Source organism: Ochotona princeps, chromosome 18 (assembly GCF_030435755.1).
Source record: "Ochotona princeps isolate mOchPri1 chromosome 18, mOchPri1.hap1, whole genome shotgun sequence".
Lineage (NCBI taxonomy): Eukaryota > Metazoa > Chordata > Mammalia > Lagomorpha > Ochotonidae > Ochotona > Ochotona princeps.
Window position 1 is genome coordinate 32,067,407 of NC_080849.1, and position 26,483 is coordinate 32,093,889.

General features: G+C 38.3%; 1 protein-coding gene across 1 annotated transcript in view; it reads left to right on the forward strand.

Annotated features, from left to right (window-relative positions):
- Positions 1–20,165, forward strand: part of KLHL14 (kelch like family member 14) — a 92,191-nt gene extending 72,026 nt beyond the window's left edge. Inside the window, exons 4-7 of the mRNA XM_058677054.1 lie at positions 4,441–4,519; positions 11,781–12,211; positions 15,171–15,328; positions 18,117–20,165. Of these exons, the coding sequence (XP_058533037.1) occupies positions 4,441–4,519; positions 11,781–12,211; positions 15,171–15,328; positions 18,117–18,257 (809 nt within the window). The 3' untranslated portion in view covers positions 18,258–20,165. The remainder of the gene's footprint in view (positions 1–4,440; positions 4,520–11,780; positions 12,212–15,170; positions 15,329–18,116) is intronic.
- Positions 20,166–26,483: the final 6,318 nt, after the last annotated feature.

The following is a 26,483-nucleotide window of genomic DNA, read 5'->3' on the forward strand; positions in this document are numbered from 1 at the left end:
TCTCCTTCCACGGAAGTGAACTGAACTGCATGGAGCATTTGGAAACAAACACACTGCATAATCCTTGGGTTTATCTAAGCAAAAACCCTGCAAAATGTTCCTGTTGAAGGCCAAAGTAACACAAAACCATAGTAAGAAAGGGCTAGAAAGTCCTGCTTCAGACTACCATGTGTTCTTGGCCCACTTCTTCCCAGGTGAACTGGGCCTCCATGAAAAGACCAATGATGCCACAGCACGATGTACCTCCCATTCCTGTGACTCTCACACTCATCAGTAACTCAGAAAATATGCTCACTAGGCTTATCTCAAAAAAAGAACAACTTGTCATCACTTACTGTTGAATCAGAATCACCCTAGGAGAATTGGAACAGGAGGAGATAGGAGAATTTAAAGGATTTGCTCCTTCTAGAGCAAGAGTCGGGAAACCCTTTTCTGCCAGCAGCCATTTGGATATATATAACACCATTTAAGGGCCATAGAACATCATCCACTAAAAAATTAGCCTGCTTTAGATATATTGAATTTCAAGTCCCACCTGTGGTTGCCTTGGCAGAGCCAAATTCTTTCACTAGATTTATATAGCCCACTTCTGCTTTAATCAAAAAGTTATTTTTGAGCCAATTTAGACTCCTGAAAAAATCATACAGTGGAACTACCCTGATCTTCCTTCCCCCATTTTTGAGAGCTGTTGGGTTTAAAGCCCTCCAGGAGTATGCCATGAAAACACAGAATTCAGAAAACAACTGCATTTACAGAAGGGCTGTCTCTCCTATTACTCAGTGTGCTGCTTGTGAAGCTGCTCTGGGCAAATTGTTGCCAGGCCCAAGTGTTTTTAAACATTACCGGTGCTGATGGCATGACTGTTGATTCTCTCAGTTTTAAGCACTAGGACACTCTGAGCAGAAATTGATTACAACTTTAGTTACAAAATGTTAATACTGTTTTTAGTTTCAATATGGAGAATATCAGTTTGGAAGCTTCCTCCTGGGAGGCTGAGTTATTCTGTCCCTGATGTTATGGGCAGGTGGAGTAATTTAATACTCATCTGAGTAAAGGCTGATGACTCAATCCCCCAAATAAGAGAGAACTAGTTATACCTTGAGACAAGCAACCCAGCCTTTTGAGCTCTTTTCAAGGAGACAGTCAATGTGCTAAAAAGCCTTTCTCCAGATGGAGAAGGAGGCAGGCAATGAAGTGGCCTATTCCCCAGGGCATGAACACCCAGCATTCATAGCACCTGCGGGATATCAGTACATCAGTTTAGTGAATAGGATTGGAAAATTATCACTGCACCCAATACAATCCCTTCAACATTTTCCATATGGTTTCAATCTGTTCATCTGGTCAACCTCTGTTGACTTCACTAGGATTAGTACTAGTGTTTCTTGAGGATATGACATGTACCAGAAATCTTGCTTAGTACCTACATCACAATCATTAAGTAATACATATGCTGTGATAGCTCTAACTTTACTAGGAGACTAAGCCTAAGGGAGTTGAATAATTTGCCAGGACACACAGTTTAGATGCAGCTGAGCCGATTCCAATACTGATTGGTCTGAACCAGAACCTTATTGTTTCAGTTATCCTACCCTGTGATGTTACATAAACATATGTATTTGATAGATATTTAACTGCTATCATGTTTTTGCAGCTGATCTTGTGAAATTAAACCATGAATTATAGCACAGTGGGATATAGCCCTACCAGTCCAAGAATTCAGCATCATTTCCTATTTATAAAATCGTGAAGACTTAATTGTTTCAAAATATAGGATTTTCATATTATAATGCCTCATGTAATCAATACCAAAACTGATCAAGAATAACCCTTGCACAATCTATAGCACATTTGAATATCATTACTGGCAGTGAAAAGATTTTAGATCTGTGTTGTTTAAATACATAGCAACTTCAAAGATGAAATTTGTTTATGTTAAACTCTCTCATGAAAATGATGCCTGAGGTTAGGGTCCATGAATGAAATACAAGCTTGTAAAATTCAGTACATATTCATGAAACAGAAATACGTATTCATGGAACTCATATATAATTAATGATCCTAATTAAAACACCAAAATTTGCAGCCAGCAAATTTACTAGACACTAGAAATATCAGAATATAATTGTTTTTCTACTCACCTTCCTCATCTACCACTTTCATTTATCTTAGAGGTCATTATTCCATCGCTTCTAAGCCTTTTGGCTAAGATCAAGGATAGAGTTCATTGTTCCCTCTGTACCTTCTTTGCCTGCCTAGAGTGCCTGTCTGCCTTTTATCTTCCCAGTCCTTCATAATCTCCCACTTCAAGCTCATTTTCTGTACCATTTATCCTACCTCTATAAACCCTTGCCTCCTCTGCTATCCGTATCCTAGTTGCCTTGTCTCCCACGTGGGTGCTCAAGTACATGGATCCATCTTCTGTTACTTTTCCAGGCCCTCTGCAGGAAGTTACATTAGAAGTGGGGCAGCTGGATGGATCACATTCATATGGGATTCCAGAATCACAGGTGGTGGCTTCCAGCCTCCAGCTTCATGCCCCCAGACCAATGACACAAAAATCTGTTCCTGTAGGCTTGTTTAGACAGTGACCTTCCAAAAGACTTTTAGTCTGAGAGCTTATCCGATTCTCAGAGTTCAAAACAGAGCCCACAGCTTCTCTCTCCAGCTCTGAATCTCATCCTGGCTTGGTCTTCCTCAACAAATTGCAAATTGTATGACCTTCCTTTAACCTTACAAACCTGGCAGCCATCCTTAATGACTCATTTTCTCAGTACCAATATTCACTTCATTGAAAAATGTTCAGCATGCCTGTACATAGAAAATATTTCAAATCTAATCCTATCTCACCGACTTCACCTTCACTTATGCCATTGTCAACACTTGGCTTGATGACTGCAACAGCTCCCTAACCTTTCCCCTGATTCAGGTAAACTCTGACATCTACTTTTTCTACATGGCATCCAGAGTGATAAATTAGGCCACATTTCTCACTTCCTCAAAATCCTTCAGGAGTTTAAATTTTTCCTAACACAAAACAGAGAGACCTGCCTCAGTCCCGAAAGCACACTGTATTCTAGACCTTGAAATCTCTCAACTTTTGTATAGCCACACTGGCTTTCTTGCTTATTTTGAACTCACTTCTAGTTTATAGACTATTTTTTCCTGTGTTACTGTCCAACAGGATCCTTCTGCAGACATATGTATAGCTCCCAGGAAAGCTTTGTGAGCAACTAGCCACCCCTCCACCATGCCCTACTTCTTTTCCTTTATAGCGGTCTTCCCTATTGTATGTTTCTTATTCATTTACAGAACAGGGACCAGTGTTTCTTATATCTCAAATTACTTCTAGAGCCTAGAATGCTGAGGATACATCAAGAATGCTCATTATGCCATCTGTGTACAGTTATTAGGTCACATATGCATTCCTTTTTCATAGCTGTCATGGACGTGAACCTCAACTTCAATGCACAGTTGCACATACATGCTTAAGAATAGATTTTAGGGTTAAGGCATCAGAAGCTTGAGGTGATCATCATTAGTTGCCTCACAGAAAATGAAATATATTCTGTTGTTTGCAGTTCTTGTTTTGATGACAATATGAATGTAAAAGCAGACTAATTTTAGTATCTTGAAGGCATGACAGTGCTTCAGCCTCTCAACAGAGGGAACAAGTTGGAGAAGCAGCTCAGAGGACTCAAGTGTCCCATTGGGCAAATGTACCTGTGTGGATGTTACAGCATCTGTGCTGCCTCTAAAAACACACGGAAGTACATGACATACATGTGACACAAATGATTTCCCAACTTAGACTCTCTCACTGTAGCAATTGCTGTTGTCTGCAAGGGAAGTCAAAGGACTCTGCCACTGTCAGAATCTTGAATCATTAGAAAATACTGCAATAATGAAACACCATGCATTATACACCGAGGAATTCCCTGTATCTTCCTTGCGGTTTTCCTATAAACCTGAAACTTTTCTAAAGTAACTCTTTTAAAAAATTTTTTTAAAAGGAAAAGAAGGAAATTGTCCAAAAAAATTCATCTCTAAATGTCTTTAACCAGAGATACAATACAACCTGGTCTCTGGAAGAGATCGTATACAGTGACTTCTTTAGAAACATAAAAACACAATTTTTTTTTTACTTTATTACTGCAGTAAAGCTGGATTGACAAAATTATTTACAATTATTAATATGATGGCTTAGTTTTATTTCAGCTCATTCCAAAAACAAGACAGGGGAAAGAAATGGGAAGGGAGGGGGTAACATTTGAGGTGGAACATTTACTCTTTCCTAACCCATTACTTCTCATACTGTGTTAGGTAACTCTCTCAACTCATCTATTAACCCTGAGAGCAAGAGATATCTCATAAAATGGTACTAATGTTCAGATCAAAAAAGAAATCTCAGCATTAAGTGTTTCAAATGTATTTTCACAGGAAAACATAGCACAAATTTTGTCAGCCGTTATGACCCTCGATTCAATAGCTGGATACAACTCCCCCCCATGCAAGAAAGGTAAGTGTTTATTTCCTGTGTCTAAACCACCTGTGGCTGCATCATAGGAAGTCCGAATGCTAGAGTTACCCATAAGGAAGAGTGCTACACAGCCAATGAAAGACATGTGAGGTCAATTTAAAACTGGACCTGACCAATTTAAATTACCTGCTTTGTTAGCTCAATAGAAAACAGTAATTAAATAAGTCAAGCATTTGTCCTAATGTAGAAAGAAAAAAATTATTTATGACTTATTTCCCTTGACCGCACTGATCAGTATTTTGCAAACACAGCTATAATTCCCCTGGATGTCTTATTCTTCTCCGTGGTAATATATTTAAATCCCAAAAATATGAATATGAAACACAATCCTCATAATGATATACATTTTGATGCAGAAATTTCAATATTAAACTACCCAATATTAAATTTAAGTAACTAATACATAAATCTTTAAATTTACTATTTTAATAATTAGTTTCAAGCCTCACTATCTCAAATTGTTTACTTTAGCCTCCTCATACATTCATCAACACATCATTTGTGAACTTTCCTTCAAAAGATTGTTTTACAAAGTGTCATCGTACTTTTCATATAGATGTTTATTTCTTCTAAGTTTCCTGCTATCAAAAGACAAGATAGCTACTAAATTTACATTTTGACTCACTGGGCTGGCACCCAGACATGCTACTGTGTGTTTATATGCTTATGCAAATTTACATGCTAGGTTTAAAGCACTTGGCTGTTTCATATAGATGTCCTTGATTAAATTTTCCAAAAAGATAATGTAAAATTTCTATTATTTCCTTCCTTCCACTTGTTTCCTTCTTACTAACTGAATTCTTTTTCCTGTTGCTGCATGTCCCCTTCATCTCAGTATCTTTAATTTTTAAATTCTTAAAAATATTTCCTTTCGGGCCTGGCGTCGTGGCCTAGCGGCTAAAGTCCTCACCTTGAAAGCCCCGGGATCCCATATGGGCGCTGGTTCTAATCCCAGCAGCTCCACTTCACATCCAGCTCCCTGCTTGTGGCCTGGGGAAGCAGTTGAGGACGGCCCAAAGCTTTGGGACCCTGCACCCGCGTGGGAGACCCGGAAGAGGTTCCTGGTCCCGGCATCGGATCGGCACGTAATGGCCCGTTGCGGCTCACTTGGGGAGTGAAACATCGGATGGAAGATCTTCCTCTGTCTCTCCTCCTCTCTGTATATCCAGCTTTCCAATAACAATAAAATCTTTAAAAAAAAAATATTTCCATTCATTTTATGTAGGAAGCAGAGAGGCAGAGACAAAGAGAAATACTCCATCTGCTGGTTCACAACAGCCAGGTTTGAGCCAGGCTGAAGCCAGGAGCTCATAACTATCTGAGTCACTCAACTGAGTAAGTGCGCAAGGACTCAAGCATCACCTGCAATCTTGTAGGGTGCACAGCAGCAGGAAGCTGAAATTGAAGCACAGGCCCTGGGGTTCCAACTGGGCATGCCAATGTAGGATGTGGGCCTTCAAAAGTGACCTCACACCACTCTGCCAGAGTGGGGAATCTCCATCCCTTATCTTTCTTTCAAGGATCAAGTACAGTGAGATCAAATTAGATCCTTACAATAAATTCCAATTTTAAAGGAAATTTTGCAACATCATAATTAAAATATATACATTAGTGTGGCAAGATAGTATTAGTGTACACTTTAAATAAACTAGACATTATTTCGTAGAAACATGTTAATACTTTCTTTCAGGAGATTAAAAGTTATGCACTGAAACTGGCAAAGCACAATACATCACAGATCACAGAAACTTTTAGGAAGATGTAGTTGAAAGCTAACTTAAAAAGTAGTTTTAAGACAATATCCTGACAAACTTCTCCATGAATCAGAAGCTTCCTGTAATTTTTCCTGAGCCCTATATTTCTCCTCATTTTGGGGGTGATTTCTGGAATGCTGCCATTGTAGCTGCATTACTTTACCCTTTAACAAAAACTATTCAAAAAAGTTTAAGAAATAGCAATCAATACATGTTGGAAATGTCACCACAGTCCCCTTTGCTGGGGGCTGTACACCACGATAATTAACCTTCACGCCTTCGACCTGGGAGGCATAACTCACGTTGCGGTCAATTATCTCACTGTAGAGCCCCTAAGGATGGGAAGTACTGCTGCAAAACCTAATTAGTAATTTTTTTTAAAAATGTGTATTGTTTACTTGATCATCTATAATGACTTCCTCTGAGGCACTATGGCCTATCATGGCAGGGTCCTTACTTAGACAATTTTTAGCAGCTCATTGACCTGATAAAAAGACCTGCCATGGTCTGTCGGCGCCCGGCAGCCACCGTTGACAGGATGGACTGTTTAACGTTTCTTTCTAAGTCATTATGGTATATCATGTCAGGTCCCTAGTAAAAGAAGGGTTTTTTTTTTAGATTTGGAACAATCAACCCGATAGACCAAATAAAGAGCTCCTTACAGAGCTGAGCGGGAAAAGGCAGATCTCACAAATGCCCAGTCAATCTTCTAGCTTCATCTGTCCTGTGGGCGGGTTGACCCAGGCAGTAATCCTTAACTTCAAATGAAATTTCTCTGTCACTGCCAGGCTCCCATTCAAACAGCAAGCACTGTCAGTTACCAGTATGGATTAATTGACAGTTGAAACTAGAGGAAAAAGAATCTAAAATATAGGATGGCATTCTTCAGATATTAATATTAATTAATTAATATTGAATTAAGTTTACGTTGCAAAGAGCAAACCAGAATTACCTCACCTACATCTTCTTGTCACACTGCTACCACATTGCTGAGAAATCACACTGAGAAGGCTGTAAACATTCGGTAAACCACCTCCTTTGGAGATCCCTCATTCAGAGCACAGAGTGAGCCAGGTAGATTCCTAGGAAAACTTAACTAGTCATATTCCAATGGAGCACAGCAAACCTGCTGAAAACAACACCCTCCCCCTGCATGGCAGGAAGCTGGCACGCAGCCCCTAGACCTGCTCGGGCTTCCTGCTTCCCGGAACTGCATGCCTACTAGTTCAGGATTTACTGCAAGAAATGTTTAAAAATATAAATTTGGATGTAAGACTGATAAATTAATTTGGCTTCTGGATTTGATTCCTCAGTAACAGCAAAGTAAAAACAAAACACTTGGATCTTTATAAGTGATTTGGAATTCCATTTTTTTTTTAAAAGTAGGAGCAGCCAATGGAAGCATTATTTACAGATAGCACACCACGCAGCTATTCTAAAAGGTAGACAAAGCAGTATGGGGAGCAAAAACAGCCAAGACACTGTTTCACAAAATGAACACCAGAGTTTAACATTGTGCGTTAAAAAAAAAAAGATTCCTGAGCTCAGTGCGGTAGATTAGCAGCTAAAGTCCTCGTCTTGCACGGACCAGGTTCACATATGGACACCCATTCTAATCCCGCCAGCCTTGCTTCCTATCCAGCTCCCTGCTTCTGGCCTGGGAAAGCAGTCAAGGATGGCCCAAAGCCCTGGGACCATGCACCCACGTGGGAGACGCAGAAAAGGCTCCTGGCTCCTGGCTTCAGATCAGTTCAGCCTGGCTGTTGCAATCGTTTGGGGAATGAGTCATTGGACAGAAGATCTTCCTCTCTGTCTCTCCTCCTCTCTGTGTAGCTAACTTTCCAATAAAAATAAATCTTTTTAAAACGGATTCCTAATCTAAATTAATACTCTAGTACTTTAAGAAACAGTAAAATATGACATTCAAACAGAATATATAATGTGGTAATGAAGGTCAAAAACTCGAGACAAGATCACAGTAATTCAGTTTCAAAAACTTGACCAGCCTAAGTGTCAGAAAGACTTGCAAAGACACGTTGTAAATCATACTTGAAAAAGTTACTGATTTTTAAAGTTATTTTAGCACAGGAAAGCAAACATGAGCAGCATTGAAGCATGTGTGCACACACACACATACACACACACAAAACCACACACATGGGTTAAAGTAAGTATTCTCCTCGTGCGATTAAGAAGCAGGGAACATTCCCAACACAGACCTAGAATGGTAAAATATTAGCCTTGAGTAAAGATTCAGTTGCTGACAAACCATTTTTATTCCCACGTGTCTGGAATGCATCTTAGGAACTCTCACTTTGGACATGCAAAGGAGTGAGTCAGGTGGTGGCAATCATTACTGTAAAACCAAAGAAAAGGGGATTTTTATGCAGGAAGTGAAAGCTACTGAGTTGTTCCCATCTAGATCTAACAGTGACACTGTGTGGATAAAGACAGGAGTACACATGGAACATTACATGAAGGCCTTGGCTGAAAAAGGCGGCATGTTCTGACGACTGACTCAATGTCAAAGTAAGGAAAAGTGAGGTCAAAGGAATTCCTGCTGCCAGAGGATGATTCATCACAATCTACAAAGGGACTTCCATAGTTCATGAAAAATTAAATTAAAACACATGTTTTGGTGTGAACAACTTTTGAAAATTATGTGTAGTTTCATAATATGTATTTTCAATAGTTTTTGAAGACTCTTTGTGAATGCGAATAATTAGAATGTTTTCATATTCATCATGACCAATAAACATTTTCTCTCCTACACTAGTATTACAGAATTCACTGTTGCCATCTGACAACCCACAGTCAAAGTTGTTTTAAGACGACCCATAGTTAAATAAGCACATTTATTATTTAGAGGTTCAACAACTATGAGAGGAGGTTGAGGAAGAGGTACACTAACCTCACCTTGTGACAGTGGTGCAAAGGAATGTATGTTACTGCAAGAGATTTTTGGTTTTTTTGGCAGATGTGTCAATTTTATCAACAATCTTTGTAGCAGGTTAAAAAAAAAAACTAGCTAAGATAGCTTTGGGCTAGCTATAGCAATTGAAATCTGCTTAGAGACAGAGAAAGCAAGAATCTACCTGTATGTACCTAATTTTGAATCTGTTTTTAAACATAACTTTATGTTTAGATGGATTTTTATCTATCCCAGGTCAGAAAATTCCAAACATTTTGGCTCTGAGATTCCTTAAAGCTTCTGACTCAAGCAATGAAATAATCACCTTCAAAAAACATACATGTGCACAGTCATTTAGTGGATGCCACATTTTCTTACAATTTCAGAGCCTCACAGACTCCCTAGAAGACCTGGGCCCAAGTTAATAACCTTTATGAAATATTACTCACATTTTCTTTATTATCCTTTCTACTTTATACACTTTGTTACTACCATTAGTGTTCAGCGTCTTTCTGAATTTTCTGCAGCAGATTTCTTCCAAAAAAAAAAAAAACCTCAAAATCTAGAACCATAAATATAACAAAGGTATTATTTTAAAATGATCAGTGATTGCTATCAGGACAATCCCATAATCACTATAAAAACTGCACACACCACTGTCTATATAAAATGCAATACCTTCAGGGGTTTTACACAAAGTTCATGAAAGCTGAAATTAAATAATATGTTTATTTTGGTGCAATGCTTTTTAAAATCCATGTTCTAGAAAATATACATTTTCCAAGAGCTTGTACAAGATGCTTTTCATATTCATGGATTTCTACTCTTTATATCAAAGCTATAGCTTTTAATTCCATTTTGAATGAACTTTTAGAAAACTGTCATGGGGTTATAAATTATATAATCTAGAATTTTGTATATAGATTCTAGATTATGTAATCTAGAATATCTTGCTAAATATTAGCAAAACTGTACATGTTGACATCTTGTGAGCCAGTTGCTAAGAACTTTTCAGATAACATTGACAGTTTCTGAGCATGAACAAAATGTGAGAACTCAGACACACACACTATTCATAAATATCCAACGAAAGAGATTATATAAATTGCCATGTTACTGATAAGCAAGGTACCGCTGAGAGGGGTAAAGTCACATTGAGCAAGCAATATACCTAAAATCACATAGCCAGGCTATAGGACTCCAGATATGAAATTATTACTTAAGATTCTACATGTTACATCCTAGATGTTTTGTCACTTCATAAACACAGCCTGGAAAATCCCCAAACAATGCAGACTTGCTTGATACAAAGCCTGAAGCACTCCTTTGCTTGCAGTAGACATTGTACAAGACAATGCATCAATCCTTATGGAGATCGTTAACGCATACAACGTAAAGTGTGTTCTGAGTGGAGCTCAGTACTTCCATGCTGAGCTCCGTGATATCATTGTGAGATGTTGTATTCCACTAGTCCCAATTGAAAAACAAGCAAATAATCAAGGATCTGCTTCAAGTTTTAACCTGCTCATGCCAACTTCACATTTTCTATTCCTCTCAGAGGTCTTGTTATTTTATTTCTTAAAATATTTGACTTCTGCCCTTTCCATGTGTTATACTTAAAATTCTAAGTCCTCAATGTGTCACTCCTAAATTACATTCTACTTCATAATTGCCACTCTATCTCCAATACTTTGAACTCAGTTTGTATTTTTTGCTTCTGATGGTGTATCGGGATGATAGTCAATAACCACTCTTGAAAAGAGATGACAAAATATTCTACAGACTCATAAAAATCAAAGCATGATCTACCTAATATCTTATAATTGGTACAAAGGTAAAAACTCTAACAATATGTGAAGTTCACAAAGTTATTCTGTTTGCAGCAAAACTAAGGGGAAAAAATGATAATTGGAGAAAAATGTTGATGATGTAGTTCTCTTATAAATTGGGAACAATGACCCTTGAAGGACTATAAAGAAAGTGAATGTCAAGATAATTTATTATTGTTCTATATATTACTACCTCATTTTTCACTTTGTTACTGAGATCTAATATCCGAACAAGATACGAAATATCCCAAACATGAATAGCCACTTTAACAATGTATGAGAAGCAAGATACACAGAGCCAAGTGTTGGTGAATCTGTTATAATATAAACTATTTTAACCAGAGAGGGCAATGAATATGATTCTTGAGTAAGATGTGGAGTGCAGATGCATTATTTTTAAAGGTGTATAAGCCCTTCTTTCCCTCACTACCTGGATGATCTTAGCCTGTTACCAAAGGTAATATAATAGAGTGTCCATTCCAGGCTCAGCTGCTAGGCTCCTGATTCACCTTCCTGCTAACGCACCAAGGGAAGCAGCAAGTGGTACCTCAAGCATTTGGGCCCCAATCTCCTTCATGGGAGAGAGACTCGGATGGCATTCAGGATTCTTACTGGCATTTGAAAAGTGAACCAGTCAGCCAAAGATCACTCAAATAAATGCAAATAAATGTACTGATTTTAGGGGGGGGGGGTAACATTTCGTAGCTTCCTCTGTGACTTACCAGGGCTTCTTGTTGTTATTGTAGAAGAGCCAGTTTCTATGCCTGTCGGCTGGATAAGCATTTGTACGTTATTGGTGGAAGGAATGAAACTGGCTACCTGTCCAGTGTTGAATGCTACAACCTAGAGACGAACGAATGGCGTTATGTGTCCTCCTTGCCACAGCCTCTGGCAGCTCATGCAGGAGCGGTGCACAATGGGAAGATATACATTTCAGGCAAGTCATTCCTTCACCTTCTGATACCATGCTCAGTTTCATTGCACTTTCTTGACTTGTATGTGTATGTTTCATTCACAGGGGGTGTACACAATGGCGAATATGTCCCCTGGCTATATTGTTATGACCCTGTAATGGACGTCTGGGCTCGAAAACAAGACATGAACACGAAACGTGCCATCCATACTTTGGCTGTAATGAATGACCGCCTGTATGCAATTGGAGGAAATCATTTGAAAGGTCTTCTTTTTAAGTCACAATACATTTGCCTCTTATGTTCCTTGCTAAGGGAGTTTCTTGTTAGTTATATTTAACCAAGTAAAAAACATGTTGATCAAATAAAATTTACTCTGTGTAAATTAGCAGTACCCTTGAGCAAGCATTTATTTTGGCTTTTCTGAAGATCCGATTATTTTTTTAAGTTACCACACACATTAAAGTAATGAATAATGATGTCTTGAGAAAATAAGAAATGGGAGCATTAATAACTGAAAAGCACAAACAATTTGTCGTAACAATGAATTCACGGAAGTAAATTATTCCTTGCCACCAAAGTTGCAGTAATGATTTTCCCCCAAAAAACTTGTTTTTACTTAACATAACCTTTGTCACAATTCCACAAAATTGCTTCTAAATTACTTTTTAAAAAACTCTGCATCTTATGTTTAAATTTCAAATCAACTCATTTAGAGACTGAATATCAAATCATCTAATTCCTCAACTCTACTGTTTTGATTAATAAAAAAACTTAATAATAACATTTGAAAAGCCACGATTTTGGCTCTTCCTCCCTCCTGAATACATGTATGATTACAACTTTAGTGGTTTATCTATGTGCATATAACTTATGTTGTATGTATGTAACGTAGAATTTGACCAGAAAAGAATGATACTGATATTTGAAATGTTCTTGAACTGCCTTGAGCCTTGGTTCCCTCATCTAAAGATGAAGAAATTGATCTAGTTCATCTCTAAAAACTCCTCCAGCTCTTGACATCCCATGACCCTTGAAATTGAACGAAATAGGAAACAGGGCATTCTGGGTATGGAAGACAAGACACAGTCGTGAATTTACAAGGGTCTGTCAAAAAGTTCATGGTAAAATGGAATTAAAAGGTACATTTATTTGGGTGTAAAAGAATTGGAAATCCATGCCCAGTTTTCTTAACATAGGCATTTTCCATCAAGGTTTTGAAGACCCCTCCTATCTAACAACAAGTGCATCTTTAAAAATGTACTAAAGATAGATGTTTTTTCTCTTAAATGAAACTTTATCCCTAAATATTATGAAGGTCACACAGATGTGATTTTTATATAGCTATTTTCAAGTTCATGTGCAGTTAGAACTGTCAGTTCAACAGTAGATGCTGTGCGTCAGTGAGAAAGGACAGTTCACCACACATCTCTTCCTGTTAGTCTTTATTGCTTTCTCTAGTGCACTTTTATTTGCCTATCCATCACACCCTTACCTCGACACAGTCTATATTAACTTTGTAGTTCTCTGCATTAAAATGTGGTTCCATTTCATTTGCACAAGCATTTTAGGAAGCTTTCTTTGCCTATGTGTTTTAGGACGTTTTATAATATTACACTTGGGCAGAAAGATTCAGGTCCTGACAACCCAAGTGACAAATAGCATAGGAGGACACAATGACAAGGAAGGGACAGACTTTGCACCCTGCTTCCCATCCAGCTCCCTGCTTGTGGCCTGGGACAGCAGTTGAGGACAGCTCAAATCCTCGGGACCCTGCACCTGTGTGGGAGACCCAGAGGAGCTCCTGGCTCCTGGCTTCAGATTCGCTCAGCTCCAACCATTGCACTCACTTGGGGAGTGAACGTCCTCTGTCTCTCCTCCTCTCTGTATATTTGCCTTTCCAATAAAAATAAATAAATCTTCAAACAAAAATAAATAAATATTAAAAAAAGATAATTATTTTTGATAGCTATTGTGATGGATACAGTAAATATTTGACACAGAAAAGTCAGCACATCTATACCTTCAGAGCCAGGGATTTTCCCAATTGCTTGTTCTAACTATATGAGCTACAAAAATTATCATCAGTAATCTTTATTGGTAAAAGAAAAGAATACATCACAGCATTACAATGAATCCATTGCTCTACTGTCCTAACAGTTGAAACTCATGTTCTATAATATAGTAATCTGAAATGCCCTGTTTGCCTCTCTAAGAAGGAAAAGAACTCCACTTTTTGAGTCATCTTTTCAAATACATTGAAGAATTGAGTATATTGGTTAGTGGATGCAACTCTGATTGTAGGCAGGCACATATTCATAACATATATTGAGCTAGACAAAAAAAAAAGGATTTGGAAGACCCAGTGACCACGAAGTTCCCACTATTTGTGTTTTTCTGGTTTTTTTTGCACCCACCAAGTTAAAGGCAGGGTTCCAGTGGATTCCAGCAACCTAAGTTGTTCTCAGCAGCCCTGTGACTGCCCCAGCCTCTAAGAAACTCTCTCAGAAGTGGGGAGTCCTTCCTGGGAAAGTACTCAACCTGTTAGCCAAACCTTGACCCTTGCAGACAGTGGAAACCAGTCACATTATTTATAAACATAGCTATATTGTCAAAAAGATGAAAGATTGTGAACACTGCATTTTCAATAAACTAAAACATTTGTTTAAGAAAGCCAACATGGTTTAGTCTACAAGGGTCTGAACTCAGAAGTCTTGTTGGCCTGGATTCAAGCCTCAGCCCATGTACTTATTGGATTGTAACATATTCAAGTCACTGATTGAATTATTGTTTAGTTTTCCTATTTATAAAATGAAAATAATGACAGTAGTGATTTCATATAGTGATAAAAGGGACAAAGCACTTAAACATGTAATAAGCACTCTATTAAAGCTTGATTTAACTATTATTAGCATAAATCTCTTAAATAAGGATTTCATAAGCCATTTTTAGTAAGATCTACCCTCCCCTATGTAATTAACCCACAGTAATGAAATGTGGTTTCAGACATTCTTGCTTTGAATTAATTCAAAACACCCAGAGGTGTTTCTTACTCCCCCTTGGATCTGTCTGACATGTCATCCAATTAATTTCCCCAGCGAATTTAAGCATTTGTGTCTTCAAAGACATTATTATCTATGTCTATCTAGGCCCTACATGCGTTTTCTTAAACAGGGACACTGAAAGTCTATTCTTTCTCAGTTCCTCATTTTGCCCACCTTTTAGGTTTCTCCCACCTTGATGTCATGCTCGTGGAATGCTATGACCCAAAAGGTGACCAGTGGAATATTCTCCAAACTCCCATTTTGGAAGGTCGAAGTGGGCCTGGCTGTGCAGTGCTTGATGACAGCATCTTCCTTGTGGGAGGCTACAGCTGGAGTATGGTACGTGTCTGTGTTCATCCCCTTCCTTTATGTCTGTACTCACCTTTCCTGTTTCTCTCCAACAGTATTATCCACCTACGCACCTGTTAAGAGAATCATGCAAGGCTGTCATTTCAGCTAGCAGATAAGATGCCCATGTCCCACATCAAAGCTTGGATGCACTATCTGCATTTAGCTCCTGACTCCTGCTTCATGCCAGTCAACACTGGGAGGCAGTAGTCTTGCTTTAAGCAACTAGATTTCTAAACCTACACTGGAGACCTGGATTGACTTCTGGCTCTCGGCTTGGAGTCAGCCCCATCCCTGCCACTGTGGGCCAAAGTGGAAGAGTGAGCAAGTGGATAGAAACTCTGTCACTCAAAAAATAATCAGCTATTTATTCATTAAAATCATGCTAATTAAGAAGCAGGTCTCCTTAAACAATAAAATAGAATCTGCACTCTTGTCAGCAAACTGCCTATCAGTTGATCAGCTGTAGAAAAGGCAAGTAGGCAGCCCTGTGGCTTTCTCCTGTCCCCATGTCTGTGATTAAAGCTTTCCAACCAAATGCCAAAGTGAAGTGCTCTTTACAAATAATCTAACTGAATAAGAGTTTGAAAAGTTTCTGAATTAGTGAAGCTTTAAAAAGGGGAATTAACTCTTTTATATCCATAAATTCTCTTTAGGTACATAATTTGTCATTGCTTTGTGCTTTTAATTTCCTCATCATGAAAATTTCCAATATACACAAACATAGGAATTATAAGTGAATCTCATCAATCTGATATGTAGCTTCAAAATAAATCAACATTTTGTCAAACTTAACTTATTTGGATTCACTTTTAAAATTTTTTGAACTGGAGCAATTTGAAATAAATCCAACATGTTATTTCATCCTAAATGCCTTAGTATTTTTTTATAATAGTCATTCACTTATTTAACACTACTCCTGTCACATTGAACAAAATTAACATCAAATCCTTCGTATTTAATCCATATTTAAGTTTCTCCTATTGACTTGTAAGAAAGATGCTTTTTTCAAGTCAGCGTGCTGAAATCAGCGTTCAACGAGTCTCACTAAAATTTATTATGTCTCATAAATCTCTTCTAGTCTAAAACATTACCTCTGTCCCACTCTTTGCTTCATGCCATTGACTTGTTGACAAACTAGGCTTGTTATTTTATACATTTTCCTTCATTTTGGAATTAGCTCAGTCTCTACATCTCTAAAATGTAGGGAAATGTGTAAGATTAACAATCCTAATTTGTCATTTTTTTTCTTTTGGCCATTACAGTTAGGTCAGTCTCTCATATCTGTGGATGTTCCATCTGGAGATCAAGCCAAACACAGATGTAAAATTTTCCTAGCAATTAGTTCATATGTACAGATTTTTCCTTAACATTTCATAAGCAATAAAGTAAAATACTTTATTACTTGAAAGGCATCCACTGTTACTCCCAGATGTTCACAGTGCTATAATGGGGCCAAACCAAAGCCATGTGTGTCTCCCATGTGAGTGGTAGAGAGACATTTGAGCCATCACGGCTGCTTCCTCTGGTCTGCATTAACAGGAAGCTGGAGTCAAGTTCCAGAGGCAAGGATTGAAAGAAAAATTCCAATAGGAAATGCTGGTGTCTTAATCAGCATCTTAACCTAAATTGCAGCCCCACATCTTTTGAAAAAGCAATTTAGAGATTAAAATTATACAAGAGGAGTTGCACAGGTTTTATCTGAACTATGCTTGTGGTTTTTAGGTCATTCTGACATATCTCCCAAAAACTCACCAGTAGATTTTACATTGTGAGTGACTTGGGCATCCACAAACTTTGCTGTCCTAAGGAAGACAGTACCCTGAAACCAGCTCCCTGCTTATATCCAAAGAACAATTCCACATGATAGAAGAGTCACATTTGGATCTAGTGGTCTATATAGTCATTTTCAAACCAATGACAATATTTATATTTTCCTATTTATCTGATTTAGCTTTATGACATTAATTTGAGATTTTAATGCAATTGTCTGATTTTTTTTTATTTTGTGTCAGACAGAACTGTGATAAAAAGTTTAGGAATGCTTTAAAAAGTTGTTAGTTACATGGAGACAAGAATTTCTTTGTGTGTGCATAACACTGTATCCATACATGTGCCTGTCTGATGGAGCAAACTGTTAGCTATAATATAGATGTTTGTGCAGATACCAAAATCACACTTTATCACTAATACATTATTAATATTAGATTAGTATTTTGTCTGTTGCCTGTCATTTAAAAAATGTCATGTTGGTTTGGAGAAGGAAGTATTACTCAAACTCTGGCTCCTAATTTTGAAAATGAAACAAAACCAAAGACATTTTTTATTTCTCATGTGGCCTCTTGAAAATAAGTTAATACACAAGAATTAGCAAAATCTGCTTTCTAGTTTTCTGTAATCCAATCTGAGCTCAGATTCTCCACAATAGCAAACCAAACAATAAGGAGCAAATCAGATCCCAAGTTACTTCAAATATCTGAATATTTAAGATGCATTCTGTCCTTTAAACTGAAAGTGAGCTAGATAATTTGATTACTTGAAAACAGGTTCTAGGTTATTTGTAGACTTTTATTAGTTGTTAACAATATGTTTAAAATATCTTGAAATATTGAGGATCTAAACTTTCCCTTGAAATAAAGCAGTTTAAGATCTACTACTGTCATTTGGGATTATTTAGTAATAGTGAAGGAGGAATCCTGTGAAATGCAACAGGCCTGTTATAGCAATTCTCTGTTACAGCAATTCTCTTTTACTAAACACTCCTGCTCTCCCATTACAGGGAGCCTACAAGTCATCTACAATATGCTACTGTCCAGAGAAAGGAACCTGGACAGAACTTGAAGGTGATGTAGCCGAACCCCTGGCAGGCCCTGCTTGTGCAACAGTGATCCTGCCTGCCTGTGTGCCATACAACAAATAACACTAAGAACTCCTGGAATGAACAGAGTCACATTCGAGGAAGCAGTGGCAGGTGATGCCACCATGATCATAGGAGCAACACATTCCCGTGGTACAGCCAAAACCCACCCTAGGTTTCTGGTACTTTATAAGCAATGACAAAAGAGACCTGTTCTGGACAGACATTGTGTCTGTAACTCAAATCCTACCAAACTTCCTGTGGTGACAGACTCATTTCAGACTGGTTTTAACTTGTCCCAGCTTTACAAAAACTCCTCATACAGCTGTTAACTTTCCAAAAGAGAAAGATACAGAAGACTGACCCCAGAAAGACCTAAGATCTGTATTGTGCATTGTAGTCTACCTGCATGCGATCTATGTTGAAGTTTTGGGGATATTGTGTTCATGAACGATTCAAAAATTGAACCCATCAAAATCTTCACATTGCATTTCAGCAGTTGCAACTGGATTCTGTATTCCTAACCTCTGACTACTTCACAGACTCCATCCAGAACACAGTTACTGAAAATCATTTAAGATTAAAGGAGGGCATTTTGGTTTCTTTCCAACTTCATTTCTTACCACTCTGACCTTATAGCACCTGACTGAATCAAAGAAAAGAAACATGTTGGCTCTTAACAGTAATTGCTTTCTGCCGCATAGGTTTCAGGCTAGCCACAAACATAATCCCTGTGTCTTTAACTTGATCCAAAAGATTGAAGCAAAATAGACTATGTCACTTAGTTCACCAAGAACTGTGCTTTCTCATTTGTTGCAGCTATAAGTAGTGAACACGTTTTTATTTGGTTCAAAAAAATAGGGCTGATAAACACAGTCACAGAGTACTTGAATGATTCTGTTGCATAACAGATTTGGCCCAAACTTGATTCATAATGAAAACTGGGCATATTGCTTTTGGGGATTCAGGAAAGAAAAGAAAGACTAATTCCTCTTCATTATAATATCAGGTCTGTGTTCTTACACAAACCTGAAAAGGGGCACAGGAGCCAATCACAGCATGTGAGAAAGTCCTTCTCTCGCTCCCCTTTGGCTGCCTCTGGACACCACTTACCTCCCTATTCCCTCCACGCATCTTAATTGGGTCAATTGTCACAGACATACCTGAACTCAGGTAATCAATCAACTACTAGCTAGCAGTCCTCAGAAGCATGAGGAATACAGCAGTAGAAGGTTAGGAGGGCATGAGATGCTCTCAGGGTGGCCAATCAGCAAAGCTAGCAGGAACATGAATTTGGTGTTTAAGCTCTTCTTGTACATCAACTTTCAGGAGTAAATAAAAAGCTAAATTATTTTTTAATCATGGAAAGATGTATCAAATCGCTTGACCAATATGTCATTCAAAACAACAAAGAGCGCCACATATTCAGAACGCCTTGGTGAAAAGCTATCATGTGGAGCACATCATGATGAATGAGTATGTCGGAATTCAATGCATTTCTGCAGTAACGTGCAATCTTCATTGTTTTTGTATTTATTTGTATGTTCAGATCCGAAGGATCCGTTGTAAAATATATATATAAATAGATATATCCAGTACAAGCAACACCTGTTTTTTTTTTCTTGAAAACATGTGCATATAAAAAGTCAGAGTGCTTTGTGTGAAATTTCCAGCTGACATCATGAAGAGAGCGAGGTCGGCTTCAGAATCCTTTACTGTCTACTGTCACCATGGCTTCCAAAAGTCACTGTTTATAGGAGAATATTTGCTTTCCTTACACTTGTCCTTCATTTTACTTTTATTTCTACCCAAAATAAATAAAACTGTTTATGAGAACTATAAGCTTTCTGTATTTCAGAAAGACACAAACTCCTAGAAAGTGAAAAGTGAATAAATAAATCACAGGATGTAAATTTTGTACAATATTAGAATGTGTAAATGAAGCTTGCTTGGAAGGGGAAAACTTTAAATAAAAACTTTATGTACTAATTCCAATGTCTCTCACATTCCTACTTTTGAAGCATACATATAAGTTACATTGATTTGTTTGAAGATATGCCAAACCCTTTTATTCTGCTGAAATGCTTTACAATTGCAGCTTAATATGTAAAAACATGATATAGATGCTGCTGAAATTGTAGATTGCTTGTGAGAAAATGATGTGCGTCAAAAATATCAGTGGATTCTGAGTTTTCTATTATGTGTTATCCAACTTGCCCAAGATCCAATAACTGAGTATGGATTAAAATACCCACACACTTTCTAGGAAAGAGATGAATCAAACAATTAAATCTACTCTCTAAATGTGTAGCATTCAACTTTATTTTCAAAAATCTGATAAAATAAGCTGTTCAGGGTAATTAGAGGGGCTTTGGGAGTTAAAGGAGGAATAAAGGCATGGAGTAGAAAGGTGGCTGTGGGGCAGCCCTCTACATAAGGTCAATGGCTAGGTCCAGAAGCCTGCAACTAGGAAAAATTCACTTTGATGCTTCTCAGCCAACTTTATCGTTTTGGTGATGATGCTCACAATTAAAGCACCTTTCTTAAAACATTCAAAAGAAACAGCAAGATAGCAGCCAGGGAGAGCACATATTCACTAATTCAGTCTGCAAATGCCCCAAACAATCAGGGCTGGACCGTGTCTAAGCCAGGAGCTGGGCACTCCATCCAAGACTCTTCCATGGGTAGCAGAGATCCCACTACTGGAGTCTTTACCTGTTGAACCCTAGGTTGTGTAATGTATAGGAAGCTGGAATCATCAGTAGATAGAGTTGGGCATTAAATTCAGCATTCCAGTGTAGGAGTTGAGAGGGGTCCTAAGTACTAGGCCAAACCCCTACCCCTAAAACTTTTGGATCCTCCCAAGTATTTCACAAAGGTAAGAATAATGTGCTGCTTCTCCCATTGGATCTTCTCTCCATGTTAAGGTACCAAAACTACAAGAGGCTCCTCTTGAAGGTGGCCCCTATTATCATCTTTTCCTAAACAGTGACTGAGTTGCTGCAAGCCATCTCCCCAGTAACTGAGCCTCCCCGAAACATCCACTGTGACCAAATTCCATGAGCAGTAAAGGAAATATAGTTGGGCTGTCTTTTTCACAATCCCTGGGAATCAATCTAGTCCATAACTAGACTTCATATTTTCTGTATTTAGTTAACACCTGAAAGAGTTTGTAGCAGAAAGTGGAAACAATGAAAGAATTAATTCTGAGAACTTTGCCATAAAATGGGCCTATGTACCAGATTTCTTTAAACCAATTAAGCTGTGTCTGCAATTTGAACTTGTTATTAATATGGAAAGCAGCAGAGTATATCTGTTCCATTGGCAGGTTACATGAAGACAACAACTCATCTCTGACTCCTCTAGTTCCTGACAAGGTGCTTCTTATGAGTGCCTTCTGGTAAAAGGAGAGAGACAGAAGCCTCAATTTGCTATTTGATAAGAGTACCAATTTCACCTGAGGGAATAATCCTCATGGACCAATCAGATCTTTAATTGTTACCACTTACCATGATAACTGAATTATAGTGTGGGCTTTGAAGGGAACAAGCATTCCAACCATAGATAGCAGAGGTACTATACATTTGTTAACTCTACAGGCTTGAAACTATAACCAAAGATTCAATTCTAGAAATATATACTAAATATGTACTTTAAGAACACAAAACAGGGAGTGGTGCACTAGCCTAGTGGCTAAATCTTTGCCTTACATGCACCAGGATCCCATATGGATGTTGGTTCGTGTCCCAGCTGCTCCAGTTTGAATTCAACTCCCTGCATTTAACTTGGGTAAAGCAGGAGAGTATGTCCCAAATTCTTGGGGCCCTGAACCAATGTGGGAGACCAGGAAGAAACTTCTGGCTCCTGGTTTCAGATCAGCTCTGCTCCAGCCGTTGCAGCCATCTGGGGAGTGAACCAGGGGAGTGAAGATCTTTTTTTCTCACTGTATATCTGCCCTTACAATAAAAATAAATAAATCTCTTAAAAATAAGGAAAAAGTATGTAAAATAGCGTCAGGATAAGAAAAAATCTATAGTTGAAGCTTGAATGATCAACTTTATTCTATATTAGTCTATTGGCTAGCATATATTAAAGATTCAATAAATGGTAATCTATAACACTGGCAAGAGTAATATTTTCTTATTTTTTTAGCTCACTAATGATTTTTAAGAAGATTTAAGGTTAAATGAAATTAATAAGTTTAGGTGTCTACTCTTCATTGCACATGTTTCATCACTCTAAGAAGAGTTACCCTCAATTGCAATATCCCTGCCACTCTTAGGCTGTGATCATCCAAGTCCCTTTCAGAAGACAAAATGACCTGTGGTGGTAGATACAGGCAATACAAATCCTAAACAGCTGGACAAAATCATTCTATATTTAGGCAGCTGGCACTTGTTTTCTTTTAATTATGTTTCCAAATCTGGGATATTTAGGAATTGACTGAACTACATTAGGAAAATAAAATGAGGATGACTCATTTATTGACTCAAAGTTGTTATATCAATATTATCTTCAACAACAGCATTAAACTCCCCTTAATGTTTATTTTAAGTTGGTGCCAATGTTGGGCATCTTTTAACATATTTTCTATGAACATCCTTACGAAGTATTGCCCAAATGCTGATGGTATAAATGCATATTCAGAAACAGTAAAATTATGTTATAATGTAAAATAGCTGGTTGACTGCAGATCTAGGATTTATATCATCTTGAATCAAAACCCCTTCTCAGGCCCGACACTGTGGCCGAGTGTCTAAACTCCTCACCTTGAATGCACCCGGGATCCCATATGGGCGCTAGTTCTAATCCCAGCAGCTCCACTTCCCATCCAGCTCCCTGCTTGTGGCCTGGGAAAGCAGTTGAGGACGGCCCAAAGATTTGGGACCCTGCACCCATGTGGGAGACCTGGAAGAGGTTCCAGGTTCCTGACTTCGGTTCGGCGCAGCACCGGCCCGTTGTGGCTCACTTGGGGAGTGAATCATCGCACGGAAGATCTTCCTCTCTGTCTCTCCTCTCTGTATATCTGACTTTGTAATAAAAATAAATAAATCTTTAAAAATAAAACCTTTCTCTAATCATATGCAAAATATTAAGACAATCATTCAAAATCATGCAGAATCTGTTAATGATTAGTTTTTCTATATACAAATAAGATATAATGAAGGAAAAGTACACAATTACAGTGCATCATGAAAGGGTTATTGGTGTGAATGAACAACTGGAAGGACAAATAGAAAAGGAACCTGCTCTGTAACCTTGGATGCTCACTTGTCTGATTGAAATTCCTGGTCAAAGGCAGCATTGAAAATCTCCCTTTCAAATTTCTTCAGCATTGTGAAGAACAAACAGATAGAATATGAAAGCACTTTACATCCTACACAATACATGTATTAGTGACCATGATACAAACAGTGAAGCCCAATGTATAGCCTACATGCAAAGAAACCGATAAGCATGAATCACCGTCACTTTCAAGTCACATGTTTCTTTCTTATTCTCTCCAATGAGCAACATGTATCTTTGTTATGCCACAAATACAATTATGCTTTCCTTCCTTTTCCCCCTTTGTGCACTTTCTCCACCAAGAAATGAACAACACTGTTGAATTCTAACCTTCAACATTCAGTTCAAATTCTGCTGCCTTCAGTAAGCCTTTGTGAACATCAGTCTTATGTGGGTATGTCTCATTTAACTTATTGTGATTTTATTACTACATTCCATACTACTTCTAAGATTGCAAGTATCTTATCCCTTGATGAGATTCTGGTTTTGGGGGTGTGTAGTCAATATGTAATGGGTTGTTAAATCTGCCACAAAGCCATAAAATATTTGTGGGACAAAGCACTGCTTTCTAAAGATTTATTTATTTAAAAGGCATTGTAACAGAGAAACAGAGACAGAAATGTTCCATCTGCTGCTTCAACCAGGCAAGAGTCCAAGTAGCTGGACCACCTCCTGCTGCCTTCTCAGGCTCATCAGAAGGGAGCTGGATCAAAACTGGACCATCTGGGTCTTGAACTGGTAGCCGTTTGGATTGCTGATATCACAGGCAGTGGTTTAACCTGTGATACACCAACATTGGCCTTCGAGTACTATCATTTAAAATTATAAATACAATAAAATCATGGAAATCTGAATGAGTTCAGAAGAAGAGAAAATTGCCTATAATCCATACAACGTTTGGGAGGATCAGAATTCTACCCCATCTTTCATTGTACTTTTTGCACTGTATACAACTGAATCTGCTCGTTAAAATCATAAATGTTTATTATTCCCCAAAGATGGCTCCTTATGATGAGGTGACTTTCATAATAATAATATTTAGTAGTTGCAAAGTATGGCATATTTGGTTTAGGGGGTTTTTCTTTATAGCAGTTAGGAGCTTTGTTTCAATTACATAAAAGAACTGAAACAAGGTTTTTTTGTTTTTGTGCTTTTTCCTGTTTGTTTTGTTTCCTTAACTGAGAATTATGGGCCAGAAATATCAATACAACACATTCCCATTATGTTTCCAGGAGCAACTTTGTTTGATAGAAGTGAGAGTGAATTTGCAAAATATGAGTAAGCTTAGGCCCAGCATAATGGCTCAATTGGCCAACTCTCCCCTTGCAAATGCTGGGATCCCATATGGGCACTAGTATGTGTCCCAGTTGCTCCACTTCCCATCCAGCTCCCTGTTTGTGGCCTGGGAAAGCAGTGGAAGGTGGCTTAAAGCCTTAGGATCCTGCACCCACGTGGGAGACCCTAAGTCCTGGCTTTGGATTGGCTTAGCTCTAGCCCTTACAGCCACTTGGGGAATAAACCAGCTGATGAAAGTTCTTTCTGTCTTTCTCTAAATCTGCTTTTTCAATAAAAACAAATACGTCTAAAAATCTGTAGTGAGGGTCCCCAGGTTCATACAGCACAGTCAGGCATCCAGATCTCAGCTGCAAAATTACCTGAACTTCAGAAACCTACAGTGCTACAGAAAGAAACCTACAGAAAGGAACCATGGCTGTGCTGAGCCTCCCCTGGGCAATTCCTCCATCTGAGGGTTCACAGGGCCTAAGACCCTGGGCCTAAGATGGCTGTGCTGTCTGCAGCTTCCAAGGGTTTAGGCTTTAGCAAGAGCATAGATTCAGAGGGCTCACCATGGGTGCCAGAATGCCACAGCAAGCTATGACAGGTCACTGAGGCCAGAGCTGACTCAGATGGCACAGGGCTCCCAGCTGAGAAGCTCTGTCTGAGAGGTGGCCCCATGTTGGGCAGCAAAGCTGGACAGGAAAGCGGGAAGCACAAACATTGACAATTTTTTTATTTATATACTCAAGCAACATTCTTGCGTGTTCCCTCTGCTGCTCTCCCACCAGTTTTGCATTCTACCCAACTACCATTTCACCATAACACTTGGAGATATATAAAAGCTCTGCCTCTCCACAGACAGTGTTTCTTTAGTTCCTCTTCAGTCATTTTCCTCATCTAACATTTCTGGTGAGAAACGCTGCAACACCTCCCACCCCAGGCCTTTCCAGGATAGTTGTGGTAAAGTGTACTTTCCTTATGAATGGCTGGAGACCACCAGGATCCTTCTTGAGGCCACATGGCACTCAAACAGTTGGGCAGGAAGTTCTTTTCTTGCAAAACTGGTTTTCTCAAAAGTAATCGAGACTATTAAATCCAGATGGAAGAAGATGCCATATTAAATTTAGTCATTTCTCTTCCAGCATGCTTGGCCAGAATAATCAAAATCACAGGGAAGACAAGAAAAACACTTTAAAGCCTCAATCCTTGCAGGCTCAATAAACTACATGGGGTCACCTAACAAGATACAATCCAGGTCGCTTGGTAGAGCACTGCTGGGGTGGTCATCTTCTTCTCAAAATCTTAGATTATCACTATCTCTCTGGTTTCAAACCTTTGGCCATGCATTTTCTTATATTGATAGTTTTTATACACATGCTAGGTTTGCTCTAAATAATCTGGTACAAAATGGGGAATTTCTGAAATGTATTTTCCCAGTGTGTCGCCCACAGCAGTGCTAAATAATTGATGGGGACTGATTTTAGGGGTAGTATATATCTAGATTAGAATAATTTCTAAAATCTTTGGCCCATAGTATTGAAAAGTGAAGTTGTATATGGATTTTCTCAGTTATGATTGTGGCCTCTATAACAAGCCCCATAAAAGTCTTTGATAAAAAAGACTCAACATGTAAGTGTGTAAAAAATAAATGCTAGATCAAAAATATAATAATCTCTAGATTAGTATATTACATGGTGATATAAATGATGAAGAAAGTATGAAAGC